At 38.5% G+C, this 21,623-nt stretch overlaps 4 protein-coding genes across 6 annotated transcripts in view; 3 read left to right on the top strand and 1 right to left on the bottom strand.

Annotated features, from left to right (window-relative positions):
* The window catches only part of fyna (FYN proto-oncogene, Src family tyrosine kinase a), a 21,662-nt gene extending 19,368 nt beyond the window's left edge, over nt 1-2,294 (top strand). The window contains exons 11-12 of the mRNA XM_085256343.1: nt 1-129; nt 711-2,294. The exon at nt 1-129 is cut by the window's left edge and continues 3 nt beyond it. Coding sequence (XP_085112469.1) covers nt 1-129; nt 711-919 — 338 coding nt within the window. The 3' untranslated portion in view covers nt 920-2,294. The remainder of the gene's footprint in view (nt 130-710) is intronic.
* A 386-nt stretch (nt 2,295-2,680) lies between these two features.
* Nucleotides 2,681-7,268, top strand: LOC146552319 (uncharacterized). Of its 2 annotated transcripts, XM_085258062.1 has the most exons (10): nt 2,681-2,816; nt 2,957-3,359; nt 3,430-3,566; nt 4,196-4,292; nt 4,417-4,607; nt 5,253-5,341; nt 5,422-5,490; nt 5,914-6,018; nt 6,734-6,808; nt 6,899-7,268. In XM_085258062.1, the coding sequence occupies exons 2-10, from the start codon at nt 2,980-2,982 to the stop codon at nt 7,067-7,069; spliced, it is 1,314 nt and encodes a 437-aa protein (XP_085114188.1). In that variant the 5' UTR covers nt 2,681-2,816; nt 2,957-2,979; the 3' UTR covers nt 7,070-7,268. The 2 variants fall into 2 exon arrangements, with proteins under 2 accessions (XP_085114188.1, XP_085114187.1); XM_085258061.1 differs by having other exon boundaries at nt 2,783-3,359.
* Nucleotides 7,269-8,640: 1,372 nt separating this feature from the next.
* The window catches only part of LOC146552317 (uncharacterized), a 30,515-nt gene continuing 17,532 nt past the window's right edge, over nt 8,641-21,623 (top strand). Inside the window, exons 1-17 of one of the 2 annotated variants that reach the window (XM_085258013.1) lie at nt 8,641-9,093; nt 10,986-11,192; nt 11,284-11,367; nt 11,443-11,547; nt 11,634-11,789; nt 11,989-12,132; nt 12,262-12,405; nt 12,733-12,876; nt 12,983-13,102; nt 13,226-13,345; nt 13,429-13,473; nt 13,557-13,604; nt 13,708-13,734; nt 14,831-14,938; nt 15,031-17,919; nt 21,201-21,260; nt 21,385-21,537. In XM_085258013.1, the coding sequence (XP_085114139.1) occupies nt 9,084-9,093; nt 10,986-11,192; nt 11,284-11,367; nt 11,443-11,547; nt 11,634-11,789; nt 11,989-12,132; nt 12,262-12,405; nt 12,733-12,876; nt 12,983-13,102; nt 13,226-13,345; nt 13,429-13,473; nt 13,557-13,604; nt 13,708-13,734; nt 14,831-14,938; nt 15,031-17,919; nt 21,201-21,260; nt 21,385-21,537 (4,564 nt within the window). In that variant the 5' untranslated portion in view covers nt 8,641-9,083. The remainder of the gene's footprint in view (nt 9,094-10,985; nt 11,193-11,283; nt 11,368-11,442; nt 11,548-11,633; nt 11,790-11,988; nt 12,133-12,261; nt 12,406-12,732; nt 12,877-12,982; nt 13,103-13,225; nt 13,346-13,428; nt 13,474-13,556; nt 13,605-13,707; nt 13,735-14,830; nt 14,939-15,030; nt 17,920-21,200; nt 21,261-21,384; nt 21,538-21,623) is intronic. The other variant, XM_085258014.1, reaches the window with a different exon arrangement.
* On the bottom strand, nt 18,340-20,878 carry LOC146552318 (E3 SUMO-protein ligase ZBED1-like). The gene is made up of 2 exons (XM_085258015.1): nt 19,571-20,878; nt 18,340-19,406 (listed from the first exon to the last, which is right to left on the bottom strand). Exons 1-2 carry the CDS (start codon nt 20,632-20,634, stop codon nt 18,734-18,736), a joined length of 1,737 nt encoding a protein of 578 aa, XP_085114141.1. The 5' UTR covers nt 20,635-20,878; the 3' UTR covers nt 18,340-18,733.

Below are 21,623 nucleotides of genomic sequence, written 5' to 3'. Positions count from 1 at the left end.
CGAAGTTTCCCATAAAGTGGACCGCTCCTGAGGCTGCCCTCTACGGGAAATTCACCATCAAGTCAGACGTGTGGTCATTTGGTATCCTGCTGACAGAGCTGGTGACCAAGGGCAGAGTGCCCTATCCAGGTGAGAGTGCTGAGCTTGAGGGTTATGTAATCACCTCTCAAAACCAATCAAACGGCTGCATTCAGTTAATGCAGGCTGTGACACGAGACTTTGCATGATTTAAAAGGAAAAAAAGCAGTAGTTAGTTGCATAATGCATTATACATAGAAATGTTCCAAGCTAATGAATGTGAATTGTTCCAGTTTCACTGACATTATAATTCCATTTTAACCTTTATATAAGCTGTCTAGTGTCTATGCGATGATTGCTGCGATGTTTTCAGTTTCCAGTGTAAGGCTTAAGGCGACACCACTTCTATGCAAAGCACTATTTCTTCAGTTCAGATCAAAACGGAAGGCTCTTTCCCGCCTTGACTGTTCACATTTTTATGCTAATCGACTATTACCCCCATCTTAATGTCACATTGCAACCAATAGTAGGTGCAGGAAGTCATCTACTAATCTGTTCCACGATACTGAAACTCAAAAGCAAAGTCTAGAGTAATGCAACTTATGGAAACGGCACAGAAAGACTGCTTACAAACTTGGTGATTTGATGGCAGCACAGCCCTAAACTCTCACTCTATGTGCACCTTTGTTCAGGCATGAACAACCGTGAGGTGCTGGAGCAAGTGGAGCGAGGCTACCGGATGCCGTGCCCCCAGGACTGCCCCTCGTCCCTGCATGAGCTAATGCTACAGTGCTGGAAGAAAGACCCAGAGGAGAGGCCCACCTTTGAGTACTTGCAAGCCTTTTTGGAGGACTACTTCACTGCCACTGAGCCTCAGTATCAGCCAGGGGATAACCTCTGAGCGCCGCGGCCCTCGTCTCATGTCGTTTCACCAAAATTCCACCAGAGGGAGCCAGACACCACGCGTTCTTTCTCATTCTGCGGCTCTAATGGTTTTAAAAGCTGGCAGACTCGCTTTCCAACCTTCAGACGTCATACAAACAGGACAGAGGGGTGCAAACACAGCAACGTGACTATCAGAATTAGAAGTGACTGTCATGGATGAACGACATGAGTTCTGTTGTGTAACGTGTATGTAATGTAAATACAAATTGCTTGTTTACTTATTATCTTTTTTCTGTTTTGTATTCCTTTTGATAATTTGGAAATGTGTGATTTTTTTTTTTTTTTTCTTCTTCTTTTTTTCCATTTTTAAATGTAAGGTTACATTTGTTATGGCTCATAGAGAAGTGTGTGAGGCTCACAAGCTGGTTACAGATGTAGGAATAATAATTGTTGGGAATAGTTAGACACTGTGGACCAAAGTGTATCTGAAAATTAGTTTTTTTCCTTTTTCTGGGAGTCCACTGACTTTTTTCTTCTTTTTTCTTTTTTTATAAGGTTAATGTAACAATACTTTTCTCCTCTTCTCAAGGACTTTAGATGTACTATAACACCTGTTCTTGCCTTTTCTTGTTTAGTAATATTCTTATAATGTAAGGGAATGCCTTCATGCTTTACACACACTAACTCAGTGCATCATGGGCTCTTCCTCCCAAAACTGTATGCCATCTGCACTAATATTGTGCATTCATTGCATTCCAGCTTCTGCCAGTGATCTTTTTTTTAGGACTGGCTTAAAGTGACTTTTAAGTTGAGCTTTACGTAATTCAAATGAGGACTGAACTCCTCTCTAACTGCAATCTTCGTTCAGCTGACTGCTTAGTATACTGACAGTATTTTTAAATGTATGTTGCAGATGGCAGCAGGCTGTGTAAGACTTCCACACTGTCTTTATGCTTCAACAGCCAAACAAACTGCCACTTACATGATATGAATGAAGGATGTGTACCTGTGTTTGTCCCTCCATAATGTGTATTTGAATATAACAGTTTGTGAGACCAAATACCTTTTAATTTCATTTTAAGAACATTTCAGCCAGTTAAGAGACGCGAATAATTGATTATTTCCAGGCATTAGGCTTTGGATAGCATTTCATCTTCCTTTACTATCAATCTCCTCTCACTCTTGGTGTGTAATCACATGACAATGTGCCATTTATGTGTATTTATGTTGCTCTCCACGGGTGTAAAAGTCAGCAGAAACTTTTGTATCACTCCGTTTGCCCTGAGTTTAGTAGGTATTCAAAACTTTTGGTCTCTATTTATTGTCTCTGTCTGTTCTGCGTGCACAGCTGTTTTTGAAATAAAGAATCCTGCCATTACGACGCACTATTTAACACTGTTTGTGAAGCTCGTCTGACTGCTCCCATTCTCAAGAAATTTCAGGTTCTCAGCAACAGGCGTGGTGAATAAGCAGACATGACTATTGAAAATGACAGAGTACAAATGAGCCTGTGGTTTTGTTTTTTTTCCCTCGGGGTGAATTTCACGCAGATGACAAGGCTGAATATGCAAATCATCGGATACATGTATGCCCTGAAGCCAAATATCAATCAGATGCATAACCTAAGCCTGTTTTATCCCACGCTTTGTTTTTTTGTTTTTTTAAAGTTCTAATGTGGACTGCTTATAAAAAAACAGTTTCACAATTTAAAAAAAGAGTTTAAAAACAACTAAATTCCTTACTCATGCAGGCTTTCCTGTCCAATCTGGCACAGGCATACAGACTGCATTCTTGGCTCTGATTGGACGCGCAAAGGCGTGAGATATTTGCATATAGTAGGTTCCAGTGCAAGTCTGTGCATCCACAGGAGTCCTGAAACCAGACTTTTAACAGGAGGGTGATGCCTCTCTCTGGTACTTAACCATAGACATGTTTATGAGCATGAACTTTCGTGTTGTTGTTTTTAATACCTGCAAGTAAATTAAGCTCGAGCTATTGATTTTAACACAAGGAAATGTTTGTTTTACACATCATCTAATTTGATGTGGTACAGGATGTGTCTCAAGCTGAGATAAAATGGAGAAATCTGGAAAGGAGCCAAAGCTAGAAAACAGCTTTCAACTTATGAACGCTGGAGTAAGAGAAAATGAAATGGATCGACCAAGATGCTGCATGAATGCAGATTATTTCTACCGAAGCCCAAACAGATGCAGAGAAATGAATCAAGAGTTTTGCGAGCAGAAACTTCATTTTATGCAGCATGTGGAGATGATCCAACCCAGAGTACCAGAAGATGGAAGAGAAATATCTTCCAGGATGAATCTACATCATCAGTCTTCTGATGACTGCTTTTCTCAAGGAGCGATGCCGAATGGCACAAAAAGAGAGTGCGGCTGCTGGGAATGTGGAGCAAAGCGTTGTGGAACAACTGAGCCTGCAAATGGAAACACAGCGAGGTAACCATGTTACACTTTTAGGGAGTAAAATACCAGCACACATTTGATTAGTTAAAGCATTCATTTTCAGAGGGGAGGATGAATGCGACGCTCAACCTCAGAGTGATTTAGAAGAGGAACTCGAGGCTCCTTTGCCGCTGAAAGATGACAACGAGTGGCAACACTGTACTCCCTTTTTACTTCCCCACCACGACGTGCATAGCTGCGGTAAGGAAAGCAGTTCTGTGATCTGTTGTGATTCTTTTATTTGTGTAATTAGATAAAAGAAACCTTGAAAGAGGCTGTGAATACTCTGTATGTTTGTAATACATATAGCTATGACACACCTGTAGGGTAACACTTCATAATGTGGCCTGCGACTAAGAGCACTGTTCCCCTGTAATGAAATGGAGTTTTAACGTATTTAATTTGAAATTACCAACATATACTTAAAGGTAAGTACACTAGAATAAGGGGCTAGCAAGTATGCTGTACTTCGGGGCATGTGGCTGTATTATGGAATGACTTAACCTTGCCTAACTTCTGAGTACTTTACAGGAAAGGTGTCAAACTTTATGCAGTAAGTAATTTTAAGTACAATGCAGGTAAAGTAAAGCAATTGAAAAATAGAAAAAACAGAAAAATGTAAAAGAAGTTTTAAATATTAGGATGAAACCTGTTGTGAATTTAAGGGTTGTGATTAGTATTTACTGTTTGAGGTAAAGAAAAAAGATGCTTATTTACTCTTGATTTTGAAAAAACTGCTTTTACTGAAACACTTTCAACAGACACTCCCATAGAAATGTTTAAACTGTACACAATGACCTTCGTCATATTATGAACTTAATACTCTGCAGGAGAATGGCTGTGTAATCTCAACCGATACCATCCTCAGTCACGTCACCTCTCTGCTCCTTTCCAGCACTGGACACCTCGGAATCAACCCCAAAATGGGTAAACACAGCTGACGATGTATTCAGAAAACAACATTTTTTACATGTATGGTATATTGATAAAGGTTGGCAAGATTATGTGAAAGATGTTGGTCTTCGTATATTTTTCTTTCTTGCTGCTTCAGGCTCCAGTTTCATGACCACTTTAAGAATAACATCATGGGAAGTGTCTCAGTTAACGTCCCTCACTTCTCACTTCCCACTGTGGAGGATGTTTCACGGGTCAGCATGCTGAATGTGGGCTCAGCAGGAGCAGAGGAGTCCGCTTCACATCCACACGGGAAAAGGAAGGGCATCCGTTTGCCCGATGAGTGCCGTGAGTCACTTTTTTTGGCACTTTATTGTCTCTGTAACAAGGAATGCACATTTAAGTGTTAATGGAACAGATTAATTAGTATCTTAGAGACATTTCGTCGCTAGCGCAGAAACTATCTACTTAGCACGTAAACTGAAGTAATATTTATTTGTATTGTCTTTATAGATTCACATTTAAAATAAAAAGCAAGCTCAAAATATTGTAAGAAAGCTAGCTTTAGGCTATATTTTTGATTAATTTTTCAAATTTATAATATAGGAATGAGTTACTTAGAATAATGATGAAGATATTTTTGCTGACCACATTTTTTTATATACATTTTTTTTTTTTGTTTATTTTTAGAAATCGGTGACCCAAACCCAGTGGTAGCTTAATTATTTTCTCAAAATGTAATTTGATACCAAAGGCAGTCAGGATAAAGGTACTTCACCTATCTGATCATTTTTATTTGCTGCTGTTTCTTCTTTTTTGAAACGTTTTAAGTCACAGTTTGGCTTTGAACACTTGCACTAAATGAAGCATCAACAGCCAAACCAGTATGTAACAGTATAGCAGAAAATACAAGTACGCTTATATTAAGCTGACACTGAACATAAAGCTTTAAGATTCTGATTGTTTGGGTTTTATTATCTTGCCTCTTCTCAGGAAACGTTTTCATCACTTACTCTTCGGACGTGTCCTCAGAGATGGTCCCCTTTGTGGATTTCCTCACAAAGCAAGGTTTTCGACCGGCTGTAAGTTTCCACCCTGTGTACACTATCATTCTGTAATATCATTAAACACTTTGCTCACAGCACTAACCTAAATTTCACAGATTGACTTATATGACAGCTCCATTAGATGTATGGACGTCAACAAGTGGACAGACAGTTACCTTAAAGATGTAAGTAATTATGAGAACTGTGTGCGAAGTTATATTGTTACCATAAATTGCTGCAAGTATCTCTAAAAGTCTACCTTTTTAATACTCCTTACTAGGCTACACTATTATTTGCACAGGTCTTGTAACATATGTTTTTCTATCTTATTTTTAAACTATGATTCTAGCTTGATAGTAAGTCTGCTTTCTGTTAGTGTTTATGTAGTTATGTGGTTGTGTGAGCTCCGGAGAATCTCAGATTCCCCCTGGGATTAATAAAGTACCCATCATCAAGATCAGCAAGTGTGTTACCCTCTATAACAGATAAAATGATATTTCATATTCCATGTTTTTGCTGTATCTGTGTTTATTTCAAGTTACTTTTGTATGAACACTGTCTTTTTATTCAGTGTCTGAAATTTCTGTCTGTTTTTTTTTTTTTAACAGCCGTTAACCCTTATTATTATCGCCATCAGTCCAAAGTACAAGGAGGATATTGAAGGACCTGCAGTTGACAGCCATGGTCTACACACCAGATATATCCACTCAATAGTGAGGATAAATCAGCAATGGAGGAAATACTCAAATACTGTATTTTAGCAGAGGAGTTAATTCTACACTGAATTAGAAAATGCTATTAAAATATTAGAGTTGTGATACTGCGCAAAAGTCTTGAGCCACCCTTAAATTATTTCATTTAATTTCTTTAGAGGGCCTTGAGCAATAATTCTCCAGGCTTTCTGAATGGCTTTTTTCTTTGGACATTCAAGCATAAAAATGCATTTAACTTGAAGGATGAACCAGCGTTATGTCTACACACGACAGAGAGCTTAGCAAAGAAACAATTTAAAATTGTATCTTTAGACACTTTGTTACAAACACTATGTCAAAACATAAGGACTAGGCTTAAAAACAGATCTATAGCAGACTCAAGGATTTATAATCCTTATATACATAAAAAAAAAAACGTTTTCACGTTTCAATGAATTGCTGCAGCAATTTCCAGTCGTCCTAGCAAAATATAAATAAATGGAGCTGACTCCAGACTTTTTCCACAGTATTGTTATTTAGAAGTGTTCAGTATGTAAAAGAACATTTATTCATTTTTTTCTTAACAGTAAGTTTTATGATTAAGTTCTTCATTCCTTTAATGTTTATTAATGTTTATGAACACAAAAAAATAATGTCATATTTCTTTACATAAATAATATGCAATAATGCTGACAGGTAAACTTAGAGTATTTTATTGTATATTTAATTTTGCCAGATGCAGAATGAGTTCATCCAGCAGGGGAGCTTGAATTTTAGATTCATCCCGGTTCTCTTCCTTTGTGCATCCCAGGTCAGAAAACATTTCCCATATTTATCCCTTTGCATTTATCTTATCTTTATTATATATATTTTTTTTAAAAACTGTGGAAAATCTCGACAGAAACATGTCCCAAGCTGGCTCCAGAATACTCGCGTGTACCGCTGGCCGCAGGACACTGAGGATTTGTTACTGCGACTGCTGAGGGAGGAGAGATACGTGGCTCCTCCTGTACCTGTGGAGCTCAGCTTATTCATCAGGCCTGTTACCATGAGCGACGCAGCTACACTGTAAACAAACAAACTGGTGTTCGGGCATGTGTCTGGGTTTAATGTTTTGCTTTAAAAGCTACATTTTGCAGTAAGTTTATTTTACAAATCCACAGTTTGATCCAGTTTAAGCTGAGATATAAGCTCATGTTCCAAGTTCTATTTTATGTTAAGTGCTGTTTTTCAGATGACTCAATAAAGTTTTTTCCATGTATTTAGACACATTTCTCTGGTACATTTACTATGTAAACATACGCAGAATATATTATATAATAACTCTGAATGGCATTCCTACCAATGGTGTGGCTTATTTGCACAGGTGTCACCTTTTGGAGGTATTGGCCTGTGGGAGACTTTCTTGGAACCACCCACATACTTGTAAATGTCCAGATTACCTTCTCTCTCTTTGCAGCATCCCCCCCCCTCCCCCTCCTTCTCATTATTCACTCCACAGCAGTGTTTGCTAATCACAGTGTTATACACAGCGCTTTTGTTGCTATTATTTTTAATATTTTCATGGTTGTTTATCATGAAAGCAATGTTCTTAGTTTAGCATCAGGATTAAGAGGGTGGCCTTTTTGTTGTTGTTGTGGTTTGGATTGGATTGCTCTTTTTACTGTGTGAAACTATCTAACTTTAATGAAATTATATTAAGACTGGCCAAACCGACCAATCTAAAATATATTTGAATAAAACAGAACAGACTTTATCCAGAACTTTGGGGTGCAAATCAGTCACCCTCCATCACTTTAGCTGCTACTCAGGTTTTTCAGATGTCCAATGTCAGTGGGATTTTCATTGTGGTGGTTTTTTCTCAGATGGAAAACATACTTAAAGTCATATCAATCATTTTGTCAGTATTTTATACAAAATGTCAATGCTAGCAGAGACCACTGAATTTAAGTAACTACCGATGATTAATTTATTATGTTCATGTGAAAAAAAACCAATACTGGAAATAGGAATTTTAAATAAGAAATGAACTTTAAGCTCTGTTGCCTTGAAGACACAAACCATGGATCCCGCGTTGCAGGTATTAAAATAAATTAAAATAAAAACCTGAACAACTGGAAGAAGCAGTTATGGAAAAGATTTAGGCCACCGGGGGGGAAACAATTCTGACTTCTTTTTTCTTTCGATGGCCCTAATCCTTTTCCATAAGCAGTTGCAGTTTTGGCTCCTGTTAACTTTTGTCAAACCAGGATCAGGCTACATTTATCCATGATTCCTATTAATGACCTCTTGCAGAAAAACATGCACTTATGGACCTTTTTATGGACTTTTTTTTAATCAACTAGTACTAGTTCTGAAATTACTCAAAAGAAGCTGTTTTAACCTAACTTGAAGGTAGAAGGGGGGGATTTGAAGGTAGTTTTCATCTGAATTGCCATTAATCGTGGGCCTGTGATTTGTTTTTAGTGGACAGAGTGCTGCAGCAGCCAGTAGGGGTGCTCAATTCAGCCAGCTGATCTTGCACACCCTTGAACGTCCAAAAAAGGTCTGCCAGAGCGGCTGGTGAGCAGAGCTCCAGCTAAGAATAACCTGTATTTTCTGGGCGGATAGAGTTACCTTGCAGCCTTCCTGCTCTCTGCACTGGCCTATACCCATGTGAGCCCCCAGAAACACTGGGTGAGATATTGTGCATTTCCCCTCACCCTGCCCAGCCCTGTGCTTAGCTTGGCTGATTCTTCCCCTGTGTCGCTTTACTTTGCCCCACTGTCCCCAGACCCCCTTTTTTAATGCTGCCTCACAGGCAGCTCCAAATTCCCCAACATATGTAGGCTTTCAATTCATGCTTAATTTTCCATTTTCTACTTTTTAAAACCTTGGACAAGTTCCACCTGTGGATGTTATGGGTAAGAAGACAAGGCTGTGACGGTCCAAGTGACAATGGAATAATTTACCACCTGGGACACTTTTTTTTTTCCTGAGAAAGTGGATTCAAACTGGATTTACTGGAGCCGTCACCAGTTAATTCTTCATGAGGAGGCTTTGTCTCCAATTTAAAGTATCCTACCTGAGATAGTCTACACGTCACAATGGCTGAAGGTAGGGTTGTTACACCTGGGTCTTCAAGCACAACTGTTCAAATAAAACCTTTACTACAGCACAAAAATCCACAGTAATAAATTCTGCATAACAAATAAACGGCAGTGTTTTGATAAGTTGTGTCCTCTGACGATGATGTGTCGAAAGTTGGTTGCTATAAATATAAGCTATCAAGTCACCAGAGTATTCGCATTGCTCTCCTGTGACAGACTGCAGCTGCAGCTGACCTCAGCCAGGGTGGTAGACCTCAAGCACGTCAAAAGGAATATACATAAATAAATAAAAGTGTGAAAAAACACCTGCAAGTCCTGCATTCACAGTACTGTGTAAATGTAAGACACTCTTAGATCATGCTTAAATGTGCAAAAGTGGTGTTAGTGGAGGAAAAAAATCGTCTTCGTCTGATATATTAATGCAGAAGACTGCTGCTACTGATCCACCAGTGTCTATAAAGAGCATTTCCTTGTGACACTGTAGACCTGCTTTTCACTTATATATGTACAGTTTCTTATTGCAGTCAGCAAGTTTAGACAAGTGTTCCCTATTCTGTATGCCTTTGTGCTACTCTTTGAATCGTTAGCCGTTATTTTAAAGGCATCAAAAGCACTGTAGAAAGCTGATAACAATAAATAACCTGCAAAGCTTTATAATGCGCTCCAGCACATAGTCTTTTCTTATGAAGTGTATAGTGCATATTGGCTCTGTAAACAAAGCCAATGCTCATAATTACTTAATGTTATTACTTCAGTTATCACCAGTTTTAAAAAGCACATTTTAAGATCGAATGTTTTTGGGTTTGGGGTTTTTTAACAGCGAGTGAACTTGTTGTGTTTTCACAAAAAATGTAATAACACGATAGTTACTTAGAAAAATTGCACAGCTCTAAACGATGCTGTTGATTGAAGAGTTGAGTTTGAGTTTGAGAGGTTTTTTTCCCCCGTGTCCTACACGCTGGAAGCAAGTGGTCATGCATCGAACATTTTCAGAGTTCATTCAACTTGGACCTTGAGTGAAGGTCTCCCTGACGCCTGACATTACAGTAAATCAGTACAGATAATCTTACACTCTGTGCACAGCATTTAATGATGATAACACTGTTACTAAATGCTGCCTTGGGCATTTTTCACTGTGCTAAGCCAGTCTAAAGTGTGTCAGTACATTTGGAAAATGTAACTGCTAAAATTGGAGTGCCCTATCACACCATGACTTTTCTGATGACGTTTAACATTTCAGATTAATATAAATAATAAGGAAATAAAGAGACAGTATAGGGTCATGGTAAAGATGAAAAATTATATATATACAACTAATAATGCACTATGTGCGCAAAATGTCTTCCTGTCAGGGTTTGTCTTCATTGTGTAGATGATAAGACTTGAAAGGTTTAAGAAAATGGGCTTTTATTAAGACGCCAGGGCAAAATCATTGTTACGATAGTGAAATTACTGAAAGAGGGCGATAATATGACCGAAAAAGACTTACGCAACAATTGACAGATCTGATAAAACATACATAGTTTGCACACTTTGTAACAGAGGAACAAAACACGGAGAAACACTTTCACTGTTGTTAGAAGGAGACATACAGAGATTTCACAGCTAAAAGTGTAATGTCAGCTCCCTCTGGTGGACAAACTATGCAAGTGTGCAAGTTCTTGCTACCAATCACTCATTATAGACAACAATAAATATGTGTACAAGCAGACATTTAATTGTTTTATCAGTTCTGATCCATATAGGTTTTGCACATGATCTGCAGTGGATATTTATAAAGAACTGAAACCCTTGTGGTTACTTTAGCAGTGCAAGAATATCAAACATTACAAGCACAAGAACAAAAGCAGAAAGAATTTATCAGACTAACTTTTGTCTATTTATGTCTTCCACATATAGTAGCCAAATCAGCCTCCCACGCTGCAGCCACTGGGTCCAGTGACGGAGCAGCAGCGCCACAGACGAGCTCTCTCAGATCCAAAGGTCTGGGGCTGCTCAACAAGGTGAAAATGTCTGTTGAGCTGCTGATTGCCCTTGCTGCTCTCCTGTCCTGGCTGGTTGTAGGTGTGGTGATGTTTGACTTTGTTGAGTACAAAGCAGTCCCCGGTAAGCCACAAAATCTAAAAGTGTATGTCCCCAAGTCTTTTAAGCCATCAGTTATGCAGAATCTGACCAACATGTTTGCTATCATCGTTAGACATCCAGCAGATCATAACGGACCCTGTCCAGGCCGTGAACGACGCCACTGATGAGTTATCCAGTCTGCTCAATAAGTTTCAAGGTAGTGGGGAATTTATCTTGGCACAGTTTTTATTTGTGTAAGCTCTCTAATGCATGACTTGCTGTACTTTTGCAGAATGCGCACCGGATTTAAGTGACCCCATGTCAGCTGCCAGATACGCAGCCGAGGAAATATCAGAAGCAAAAGATGGGTTTGTTCGATATTTGTCAGATGAAGAAGGTATGACCGCTCACTCCTACCAACACAAGCAAAAAACAAAAACAAAGACTGCTTAATAAGTACAGAATAATCTTCTGAAACCACAGGGAACTTCTACCTCAGCTACATTGACCCTGTGGTCATTGGTAGACAAGCTTTCCATTCAACGAATGACTTCATAGGTGGAGCACTGGGTTCCTTCAGGGACACACTGTGTGCTGTTGTGGATACATCACTGGAAACCATAGAAGATATTAAAAAAGGTATGTAATTTATACTTGAATCCTTTTTCTACTCAAGACTGTTTTTCTCTTGTTTCACATACAGTTAATGAATGAATAAATCTGTCTTTTTTTTAAATACTTGAACTAAACTTTAACTCCCTTGCTGGTTTGTAACATTATTAATTAATGCAGAATGTACTTACAAATGCACTTACTTTTCTATTTCTTTTCCATTCAGGAAAAACTGATCTTGGCTATATTGACCCTGTAATGATAGGCAGAGGTGTCTTTAATGCTACTAATGAGTTCATGTGTGGAGTGGCGAGCTACATCCAGGATGTGCTCTGTTCCATACTGGACACTACACTGAATGTAGTGAAAGGTATTTGCGCTCTCTCGTTTAACCCATAACCTCTTAAAAACAACATAAAAGAATATCTATCTAACACAATTTAGAGAGTTTGCTTTGCGTACTTTCTGTCCGTATTCATTTCCTGTTTGTGTTTCTCAGGAACCGTCGACATTAGCTTCATGGACCCTGTGGTAATAGGAAGAAATATATTCCACGTCACAAATGACACAGTGAGTGGAATATTTGGCTACATCCAGGACGTGCTCTGTGCCATCGTAGACATGATACTGGATGTATTCAAAGGTATTCAGTGCCTCCATATTGTCTCATTTGTGATGTTTGTGGCTTAATATTTACAGTACATCTTATATTCTGTATATACTGCTTATGCATTTTACAGACTTTATTAGGAATGTATTTTTAGATCAACAGTAACTCTTTTTAGCTTGTTATGGATGTTGTCCACTAAACAAAAACTTATATAACTTATCTAACTTTGACAATGCATGCTTTTATAAGGAAAATGTTGGCCTTAAACACATTTTTCTAATGTCTGTGTAACTGTCAAGTACATGTATGTTTAATGAAGTACTTTACTGCACCTTTGACCTGAGTGTGTGTTGTCCTCAGGAACCACTGACATTAGCTTCATTGACCCCGTGGTTATTGGCAGAAATGCCTTCAGTGTTACTAATGACTTTGTGAGTGGACTATTTGGCTACATCCAGGGCGTGCTCTGCGCAGTCTTGGATGTCATACTGGACACGCTAAAAGGTACACAGTCTGCCAAGACATCACCTGATACAATGCACACACTGCAGGTTTCCCAGACTTCACGAAGGATTGTTTTATTTTCTCTATTATTTTCTCTGTTGGTTAGATATCCAGCATACCTTGGGATTTAGCCCCGTGTCAGTTTTTAAGTCAGCAGTAGAAATCACCAAAGAGCAGACAAACCTGCTTGCGAGCTACATCTCCTCAACACTGATTGGTGAACAAGGTCTGTTTTAGCCTACGTCATTATCAGAAAATTGGTTACATGTTATCCTTACGGCAGCTAAGCTGATTTTCTAAATAAAGACAAAGCAGCTTTTATTCACTGTCTGGTGTTTTTCATTTTCAGGAATCATGCCTGAAGTGTCCATTGACCCAATGAAAGTTGTTGAAGATGCTGTGTCAGAGCTCACAGACAAGAAGGATTTGCTCTTAGCTTACATGTCAAGCATGATTGTTGGTGATCAGGGTATGGCTATTAGTATTAGATGTTCAGTACTATTAATTAGGAAATATTAAAAATCCATCTGCTAAATATTTTCTATGTTTCAGGGGAACCTGTCACCACCCCAGGTGTAAATGTAGTAACAGAAAAAGGTTTCTGCTTTAATCCACTCAGAAATATTCTGATAAACATTTATGATTGGCAGGTTTTCACAAAATGTCTTTGTTTCTTTTAGATGAAGCTGTACCTTCCCCATCTGATATCAATTTAGTAAGAAGGAAAGGTAATGACAGTATTTCTTCTGTTTTCCATTGCAGTAATACAGAAAAGGAAATATTACATTAAAAAAAAAGAAGCTAAGTGTCTTTTTCCATGTGTTAATACAGGGAAATTTCTGCCTCCATTTGAAAAAGGTAAGAAAATATCTTCGTTAAAGACATTTAAAATGTGCTTTTAAACTTGCGCAATGTGTGTTGCAAGCAACTAGACTGCATAGATTTTTTGATTTTTGTTTGTTTCTTGCATGTTTGTACAGACTTGTGTTTTTCAAGGGACATTATTCAATCTGTTTTCAAGTCTGCCTCATGGTATGCCTTACTGTTCAGTGTAACCCTGAAGATCTATGAAACTGCGTGCCACTGTGTTTGAAAAATACTCGATTTGTACTCATTACATTATAGCATGGACAAACATGCATCATATCTGTTCTTCATTCTGTTATTCTAATTGTCATTAAGCTGCTACATTGTTATGGATTGGTTTACTTCATTCCTCCCTTTCTTTGTCACACTGACCATTTGTTGTAATATTTTACAGAACTTCGCAGTGATATGTCTTGACTCAGTCATCATGTTTTTCTGTGTAACATTGTGCATGACCATGTGTGTCCTTCAGACTTGCATTCCTTTGTTGCTCTTTCTCGCATTTTTTGTGCCACTGACTGGTTGCCTCCTGTTTTTGACCATTTACACTGTTGTCATATGTATATCCTTGGATCGTCCGGACTGGATTGCATGTGTTTTTGTATACTTTTTACCTGTGCATGTAACTATTAAACACACCACATGTTGCAAAGATAGCATTCACAATACTTTTACACTGTATTTACCATTGTAGCCAGTTTTGATACATCATGTTCCTTTGGTCCTGTGGTTTTATATAAACGATTTGATCCAGCCAGCTCCTTCATTAAGATCATCACGGCACTGTAGCCTAATTTGATCAAGTACTCTGCTGTAATGAGTGGCTAAACATATAGCTCAGCTGCAGTTTGTACCAGCTACTTCAGGAAGTTACAAGGCATTTAAAAAACACTTTAAAAGAAGCTAAATAGAAAAGAAACGAGATATAAAATAATTCCTGCTTCAATTTATGAAGCAATTTTAAAAATCCACTAACTGCAATCTGTGGTGTATTCATGCTGTAATGTTGCTATGATTTTGCACCATTAAAATCACCCTATAAAGAAATGAAGATCACATAAGAGGGATGATAAGGTTCGTAATACAGTTACAGAGATCATGCGTGCTGCCAAAGATGAAGCTGCTCCTGCTGCAGAGATAAAAGAAGACTCCGAGATGGCACCCACTGAAGCAGATGTGACAGAGGAAGATGATGGTATTCACATGATTTTTGTTTCTTTCTTTTTTTTTAAGTCACATTAATTAAGTTAAAAACAGACACTAAATTTATTGCTATCACATCACTAGCAAGACACACTGAAGAACCAGAACTGAGACCATCACTGAAGGAGGAGGAAAAGCTTGATGATGACACCAAGGAGGAGGAAGAGGAAATTGGAGAGGGTGATGATGACGAAGTTCAAATAAAGGATAATGCAGAACAATTAATAAAAGAAAAAGAGAATAAAGAGGTGATAGAAGGAGGAGGTGATGGTAGAGGTGAAGACCAAGAAAAGAGAGACACAAAGACAGATGAATTTGCGATAATTGTAAATGATGAAGTGATACAGCACAAAGGGGTGGTAGAAGATGAAGAGGTGCAGGAGACAAAAACCAAAGACATTTTGGTAGAAGATGATGAGGAGAGCAAAACTGAAGAAACTATTGTGGATAAACATGAGAAAACAAAAACCAAAGACATTTTGGTAGAAGATGATGAGGAGAGCAAAACTGAAGAAACTATTGTGGATAAACATGAGAAAACAAAAACTGAAGACATTTTTGACCAGGCCAGAACTGACGATGCTTCAGTAGAACATGAGGAGGTAGAAGAAGAGGCCAAAACTGAAGATGATTTGGCAAAACATGAGGAGGAAGAAGAGGAAGCCAAAACTGAAGATTATTTGGCAAAACATGAGGAGGAAGAAGAAGCCAAAACTGAAGATTATTTGGTAGACCATGAGGAGGAAGAAGAGGAAGCCAAAACTGAGGATTATTTAATAGAGCATGAGGAAGAAGAGGAAGCCAAAACTGAAGATTATTTGGTAGAACATGAGGAGGAAGAAGAGGAAGCCAAAACTGGAGATTATTTAATAGAGCATGAGGAGGAAGAGGAAGCCAAAACTGAAGATGATTTGGTAGAACATGAGGAGGAAGAAGAAGAAGCCAAAACTGGAGATTATTTAATAGAGCATGAGGAGGAGGAAGAAGAAGCCAAAACTGAAGATGATTTGGTAGAACATGAGGAGGAAGAAGAAGAAGCCAAAACTGAAGATGATTTGGTAGAACATGAGGAGGAAGAAGAAGAAGCCAAAACTGGAGATTATTTAATAGAGCATGAGGAGGAGGAAGAAGAAGCCAAAACTGAAGATGATTTGGTAGAACATGAGGAAGAGGAAGAAGCCAAAACTGAAGATGATTTGGTAGAACATGAGGAAGAGGAAGAAGAACCCAAAACTGAAGATTATTTGGTAGACCATGAGGAGGAAGAAGAGGAAGCCAAAACTGAGGATTATTTAATAGAGCATGAGGAAGAAGAGGAAGCCAAAACTGAAGATTATTTGGTAGAACATGAGGAGGAAGAAGAGGAAGAAGCCAAAACTGGAGATTATTTAATAGAGCAGGAGGAGGAAGAAGAGGCCAAAACTGAGGATGATTTGGTAGAACATGAGGAGGAAGAAGAAGAAGCCAAAACTGGAGATGATTTGGCAGAACATGAGGAAGAGGAAGAAGAACCCAAAACTGAAGATTATTTGGTAGAACATGAGGAGGAAGAAGAGGAAGAAGCCAAAACTGGAGATTATTTAATAGAGCATGAGGAGGAAGAGGAAGCCAAAACTGAAGATGATTTGGTAGAACATGAGGAGGAAGAAGAAGAAGCCAAAACTGGAGATTATTTAATAGAGCATGAGGAGGAGGAAGAAGAAGCCAAAACTGAAGATGATTTGGTAGAACATGAGGAAGAGGAAGAAGCCAAAACTGAAGATGATTTGGTAGAACATGAGGAAGAGGAAGAAGAACCCAAAACTGAAGATTATTTGGTAGAACATGAGGAGGAAGCCAAAACTGGAGATTATTTAATAGAGCATGAGGAGGAAGAGGAAGCCAAAACTGAAGATGATTTGGTAGAACATGAGGAGGAAGAAGAAGAAGCCAAAACTGGAGATTATTTAATAGAGCATGAGGAAGAGGAAGAAGAAGCCAAAACTGAAGATGATTTGGTAGAACATGAGGAAGAGGAAGAAGCCAAAACTGAAGATGATTTGGTAGAACATGAGGAAGAGGAAGAAGCCAAAACTGAAGATTATTTGGTAGAATATGAGGAAGAGGAAGAAGCCAAAACTGGAGATTATTTAATAGAGCATGAGGAGGAGGAAGAAGAAGCCAAAACTGAAGATGATTTGGTAGAACATGAGGAAGAGGAAGAAGCCAAAACTGAGGATGATTTGGTAGAACATGAGGAAGAGGAAGAAGCCAAAACTGAAGATTATTTGGTAGAATATGAGGAAGAAGAAGAAGAAGCCAAAACTGAGGATGATTTGGTAGAACATGAGGAAGAGGATGAAGCCAAAACTGAAGATTATTTGGTAGAATATGAGGAAGAGGAAGAAGAAGCCAAAACTGAGGATGATTTGGTAGAACATGAGGAAGAGGAATCCAAGACTCGTGATATTTTGGCAGGATATGAAGAGGAAGATAGTGAGCTTCCCAGTATTTTGGTAGAAGCTGAGACGGAGGCAGAGGAAATTAAAACTGAATACATTTTTGAAGATCAAGAAGAGACTAAAATCAGAGACGAGGAGGAGGAGGAAGAGGAGGAGAAAAATGAAGACGTAGTAGAATATGAGGATAGTGGGGAGAAGGGGCCAGAAGAACCTATTGTAGTAGAACAGGAAGAGACCAACACTGAAGAGCCATCAATGACACACCTTAAAATACTGTTATCTGAGAAAATCAGTAATGACAGCGCTGTACCTGAATCTGCTGATGGTGAGGAGGAAGAGAAAGAAACTTTTTTTCCTGTTTACGAGGAGGATAAATACTCCAACATCCTTGATGATCATGATGAAAATAACAACAACAGCGAAAGCAGAAAGACTGAACCTAAACGAAAGAGGAAGGCCGATGTTACCCTTGAGAGATTTGGAGGACTCAAATTGTCTCACAAAGCAGAAGGCCACAACAAATATGAAAAAGGTACTAAACTCTTCCCCTCACATATTTGTCATCATGTTTTTCATTATGAGGCTATGAAAATACATGATGCATGTATTAAGTAATGTTGTGTTTTATGTGGAATGGCAGTGTTAATTTACATGCTCTTTGAATAGTTGGTAATGACAGGACTAAAGTTATTCAGACCTAACATGTAATGTGCTGAATGATTCATTTAACTTTTTTTTAATTTTTAATGTTTAATATTTTATGTCACAGTTTTTCTTCTTTGGGCTAAAAATGTGTGAATGTTTTTTCTAACTTTTTGAAACATCAAGTATTGGAAGAGTATTTTATGCCACGTATTTTTCTTTTTATAATTGTCTTAGAAAATCACTATTAGTAGTATTACTAATGAAGATATGGTAATAATAGATATTTAAAAATACACCATAAACATACCCAATGTTACATACCATATATATATTAAAAAAAAAAAAAGTATTTGGCACAAATTTGTAATTTGTCTGCAATTATTTGAAAAATACCCTGCCTGCAATTACATTTGTTCAACTTTATATTTAAGCTTGTAACAGATATTTAAGCCAATATAAGTAACATAATGAAGTAAATGCAGAATAAACACAAAGAATGTATGCTTAAATTCAAAGAGATTTTTAATAGTCATTGTCAATCTAACACAGATTCTCTCCAAACAATAGAAATATAAATAACAAAATGTAACACTTTAATGCTGAATTTCAAAAGGGTGCACAAAAGTCAATATTTAAAACACAAAAAGACAGCTGAAAACCCAGAGTGGTGAACATTATTCTCTCCAAAGCAGCAATTTGGCTTAGCCCTTTACACTCAGCCAGTTATTGAGGCAGACTATTTTGTTGACATCATCTGAAGACAAAGAAGCACTCCTCTTTTGAATGATGTGACCTGAGAGTGAGAATAATCTCTCACAAGGCACTGTGGTTGCAGGGGTTGACAGGTATTTGCATGCAATAGGTGCCAGCCTGGCATGTGCTCCTTCTCTCTTTAACCACCACTGTAGTGGACACTCCTCTATGTCTATTTTGGGCTCTGCTTTGTACCGATCCAGACAGCGATCTATAGAGTCTTCCTCTTCCTCTGAATCTGAATCTGAAGAACCCAGCAAGCAGATGGCGATCTTTCTCTTTTTTGGTGATGGTTCCTCTGTTGTCTGAGCAGATGGTTGATGTGCATGTGTCTCTGCCATCACAAGGTCATGTAATGAAGCCCACACCTCTCTTCTTTCATCTTTGGAAACACACTTAAGGTCTTTAAACCTGGGATCAAGGGCAGTAGCGATCTTCAGCCATGTCAGATTGATGCTGTCCCTCCGCTGAGCTAGGTCTGTGGTAAAAACCTTCTTAAACCTCAAAACGTAGACTGGGTCATCATCTGAGAGCTCCATAACCCTGAACAAATAACACAAGGCTGGCAACACCACGGAGCAGGAGACATACTGCTTCCCCCCCAGCAGTTCGGTCACATATCTGCAATAGAAAGAACAAAAGTTGTAAACAAGCCTGTATTTTTATATTAATCACACAGAGACAAACTCACAGAGGTGGAGGGGGAGAACATACTTGAAGACGGAGCTAGAACACAGAACACAAAGGTAGACACCCACACACACATGATAAACAAAATGATTTACCTGCAAGGTTCAAGTAGTTCCTCCAGCTTTTGCAGTATGTCAAACTCCTGGTCGGTCAACATAGTCACCATGCTGTTTTGCTGAGCCAGGATGGTGGTCAGCACAGATTTGTTTCTCTGGATCCGCTTGATCATCTCTAGGGTGGAATTCCATCTTGTTGGAACGTCCCGAACAAGTGGTTCTGTTTTTTGTCCATGTGCAACTTGCTGTTCCTTTAATTCCTGAGCGTTCGCTGGACTCTGCTTAAAATGTCCAACAACCTTGCGACATTTGGCCAGAACCCTTTCAAATTCACTGTCGTTAAGAGAAACTGTGATCGTTCTTTGCAGAATGTGGGCCGTGCAGGGCATGTGTTCAAATGGAAGTAGTCTGGCGGCTGCAACCATGTTACGAGCACTGTCGGTGCCAAACGTGGTTAACTTGTCCTTAATTTTCCATTCATTTGCAACACTCAGAAAATGGTCAGCACACGCCTCAGCACACTGTCGCTCTTCAGTTTTACTCACTGTTAGTGCAAACGATTGTAGTGTCCAGTCGTTATCAATAAAATGCGCCGTGACGCCAGAGTAGTTATCGTTGTTCACCGAAGTCCAGCGATCTCCTGTGAGAGCGACATTCCTTACTTGCACAAGCTTGCTGGACCGCTGATCCCTCTGGTCCTCATACAAAGTGTGCAGTCTCGACACGATGGTTCCTCTCGAGGGAAGATTATAACGCACGTCTCCTGATGCAACGCGAATGACTTCTCTCAGTCCATCATCTTCTACTATGCTAACTGGTCGGCAGTTTTTAGCTATCCAAACAACCAAAGAATTGGTTAGCTTTTCACTCACATGTTTTGTTATCCGTCCACGAGCACCATAATCCTGAGGCGTAGATTGGCAAGATCCCGTAGAGGTGGATTCTGGGTGTTTTGCTCTCAGGTGATAGCACAGAGACGAATTGCTTCTGTGGTACCTGAATTCAGCTTTGCAAATTGTGCACGTTACTTTCGTTTTGTCCAACAAGCCGTTAGGCAACTTCTTAAAGTAAAACTTCCCCCCCAAAAGCCCGTCCTTATCCATTGTTGCGTGTTTGCTTATAATAGCGTGGTAACACTTCTTCTTCGTCTAATTATTTCCGGCAGGCAAAACGCCAGAATAGCACAATGCTGCCCCCTCCTTCAGAGCTGCCGATGAGTTAAAAGGTCTTGTATTACAGGGGGAAACTGCGTTATTATTTTTTTTTAACACGTTAAACATTTCACATTAATCTCAAAAAATTAACTCGTTAATTTTGACAGCACTAATATGTACAGGTAATCTTCTGTATATGAGCATATGTCCTAGAGTGGGTTTCATTAAGATCCCATAGAAGTATTTTGTGTGCCCAATCGATTTTCAGGCAGACACACAGTGATAAAGTTGTACATTTCCAAAACATCAGGCTGATTACTTTTAACAGTATGACGACGATATTGTGGCGTGTTTGTAATCATAGTTTTTTTTAACACTGTGATGCTTCTAGTGCTTTTGCAAGCATGATTATTTGTCATGTTAACTGTATTACAAGTCCAGAAATTAATTATTGTATGCTGAATATTTTTGAATATTTCTGTATGCTGTATTTCTGTATATCTAATATACTTTAGTTCTGAAAGAAGCAAAGGAAAGACATGCAATAGAAGAAGTTAAAGATGGCATTATTAAAGGTACATTTTTTGAAACTGTGCATGTCTTTGATTTTTCTCAGCTTATTTTTTTCTAATATTAAATTGTAAATATTTGTGCCAATTTGCCACGGATAATCTTGTGAGGATGCATTGCTGCTTACAGATCTCAAAGCTGCAGCCCCTGTGATGGAGAAGAAAAAAGATAAGGAAGCCAAAGAGTTTGAAACAGTAGCAATAAAACCAAAAGAAGTAAAACTAAAGGAGAAGCCCGAAGTTGACACAAAACCTCTTAAACTGAAAGAAAAGAAGCCCAAAGGTAATAACGTTATATTTTGAAATTACAAAATACTGTTCAGAAGTATAAATAGACTTACAAAATATGAAAAATAAATACAAAATATA

The sequence above is a fragment of the Mchenga conophoros genome, linkage group LG19, assembly GCF_057382185.1.
Source record: "Mchenga conophoros isolate Kocher_MC1m ecotype Shallow Benthic linkage group LG19, M_conophoros_male_GT1.1, whole genome shotgun sequence".
Classification (NCBI taxonomy): Eukaryota; Metazoa; Chordata; class Actinopteri; order Cichliformes; family Cichlidae; genus Mchenga; species Mchenga conophoros.
This window is presented reverse-complemented; position numbering and strand designations above follow the sequence as displayed.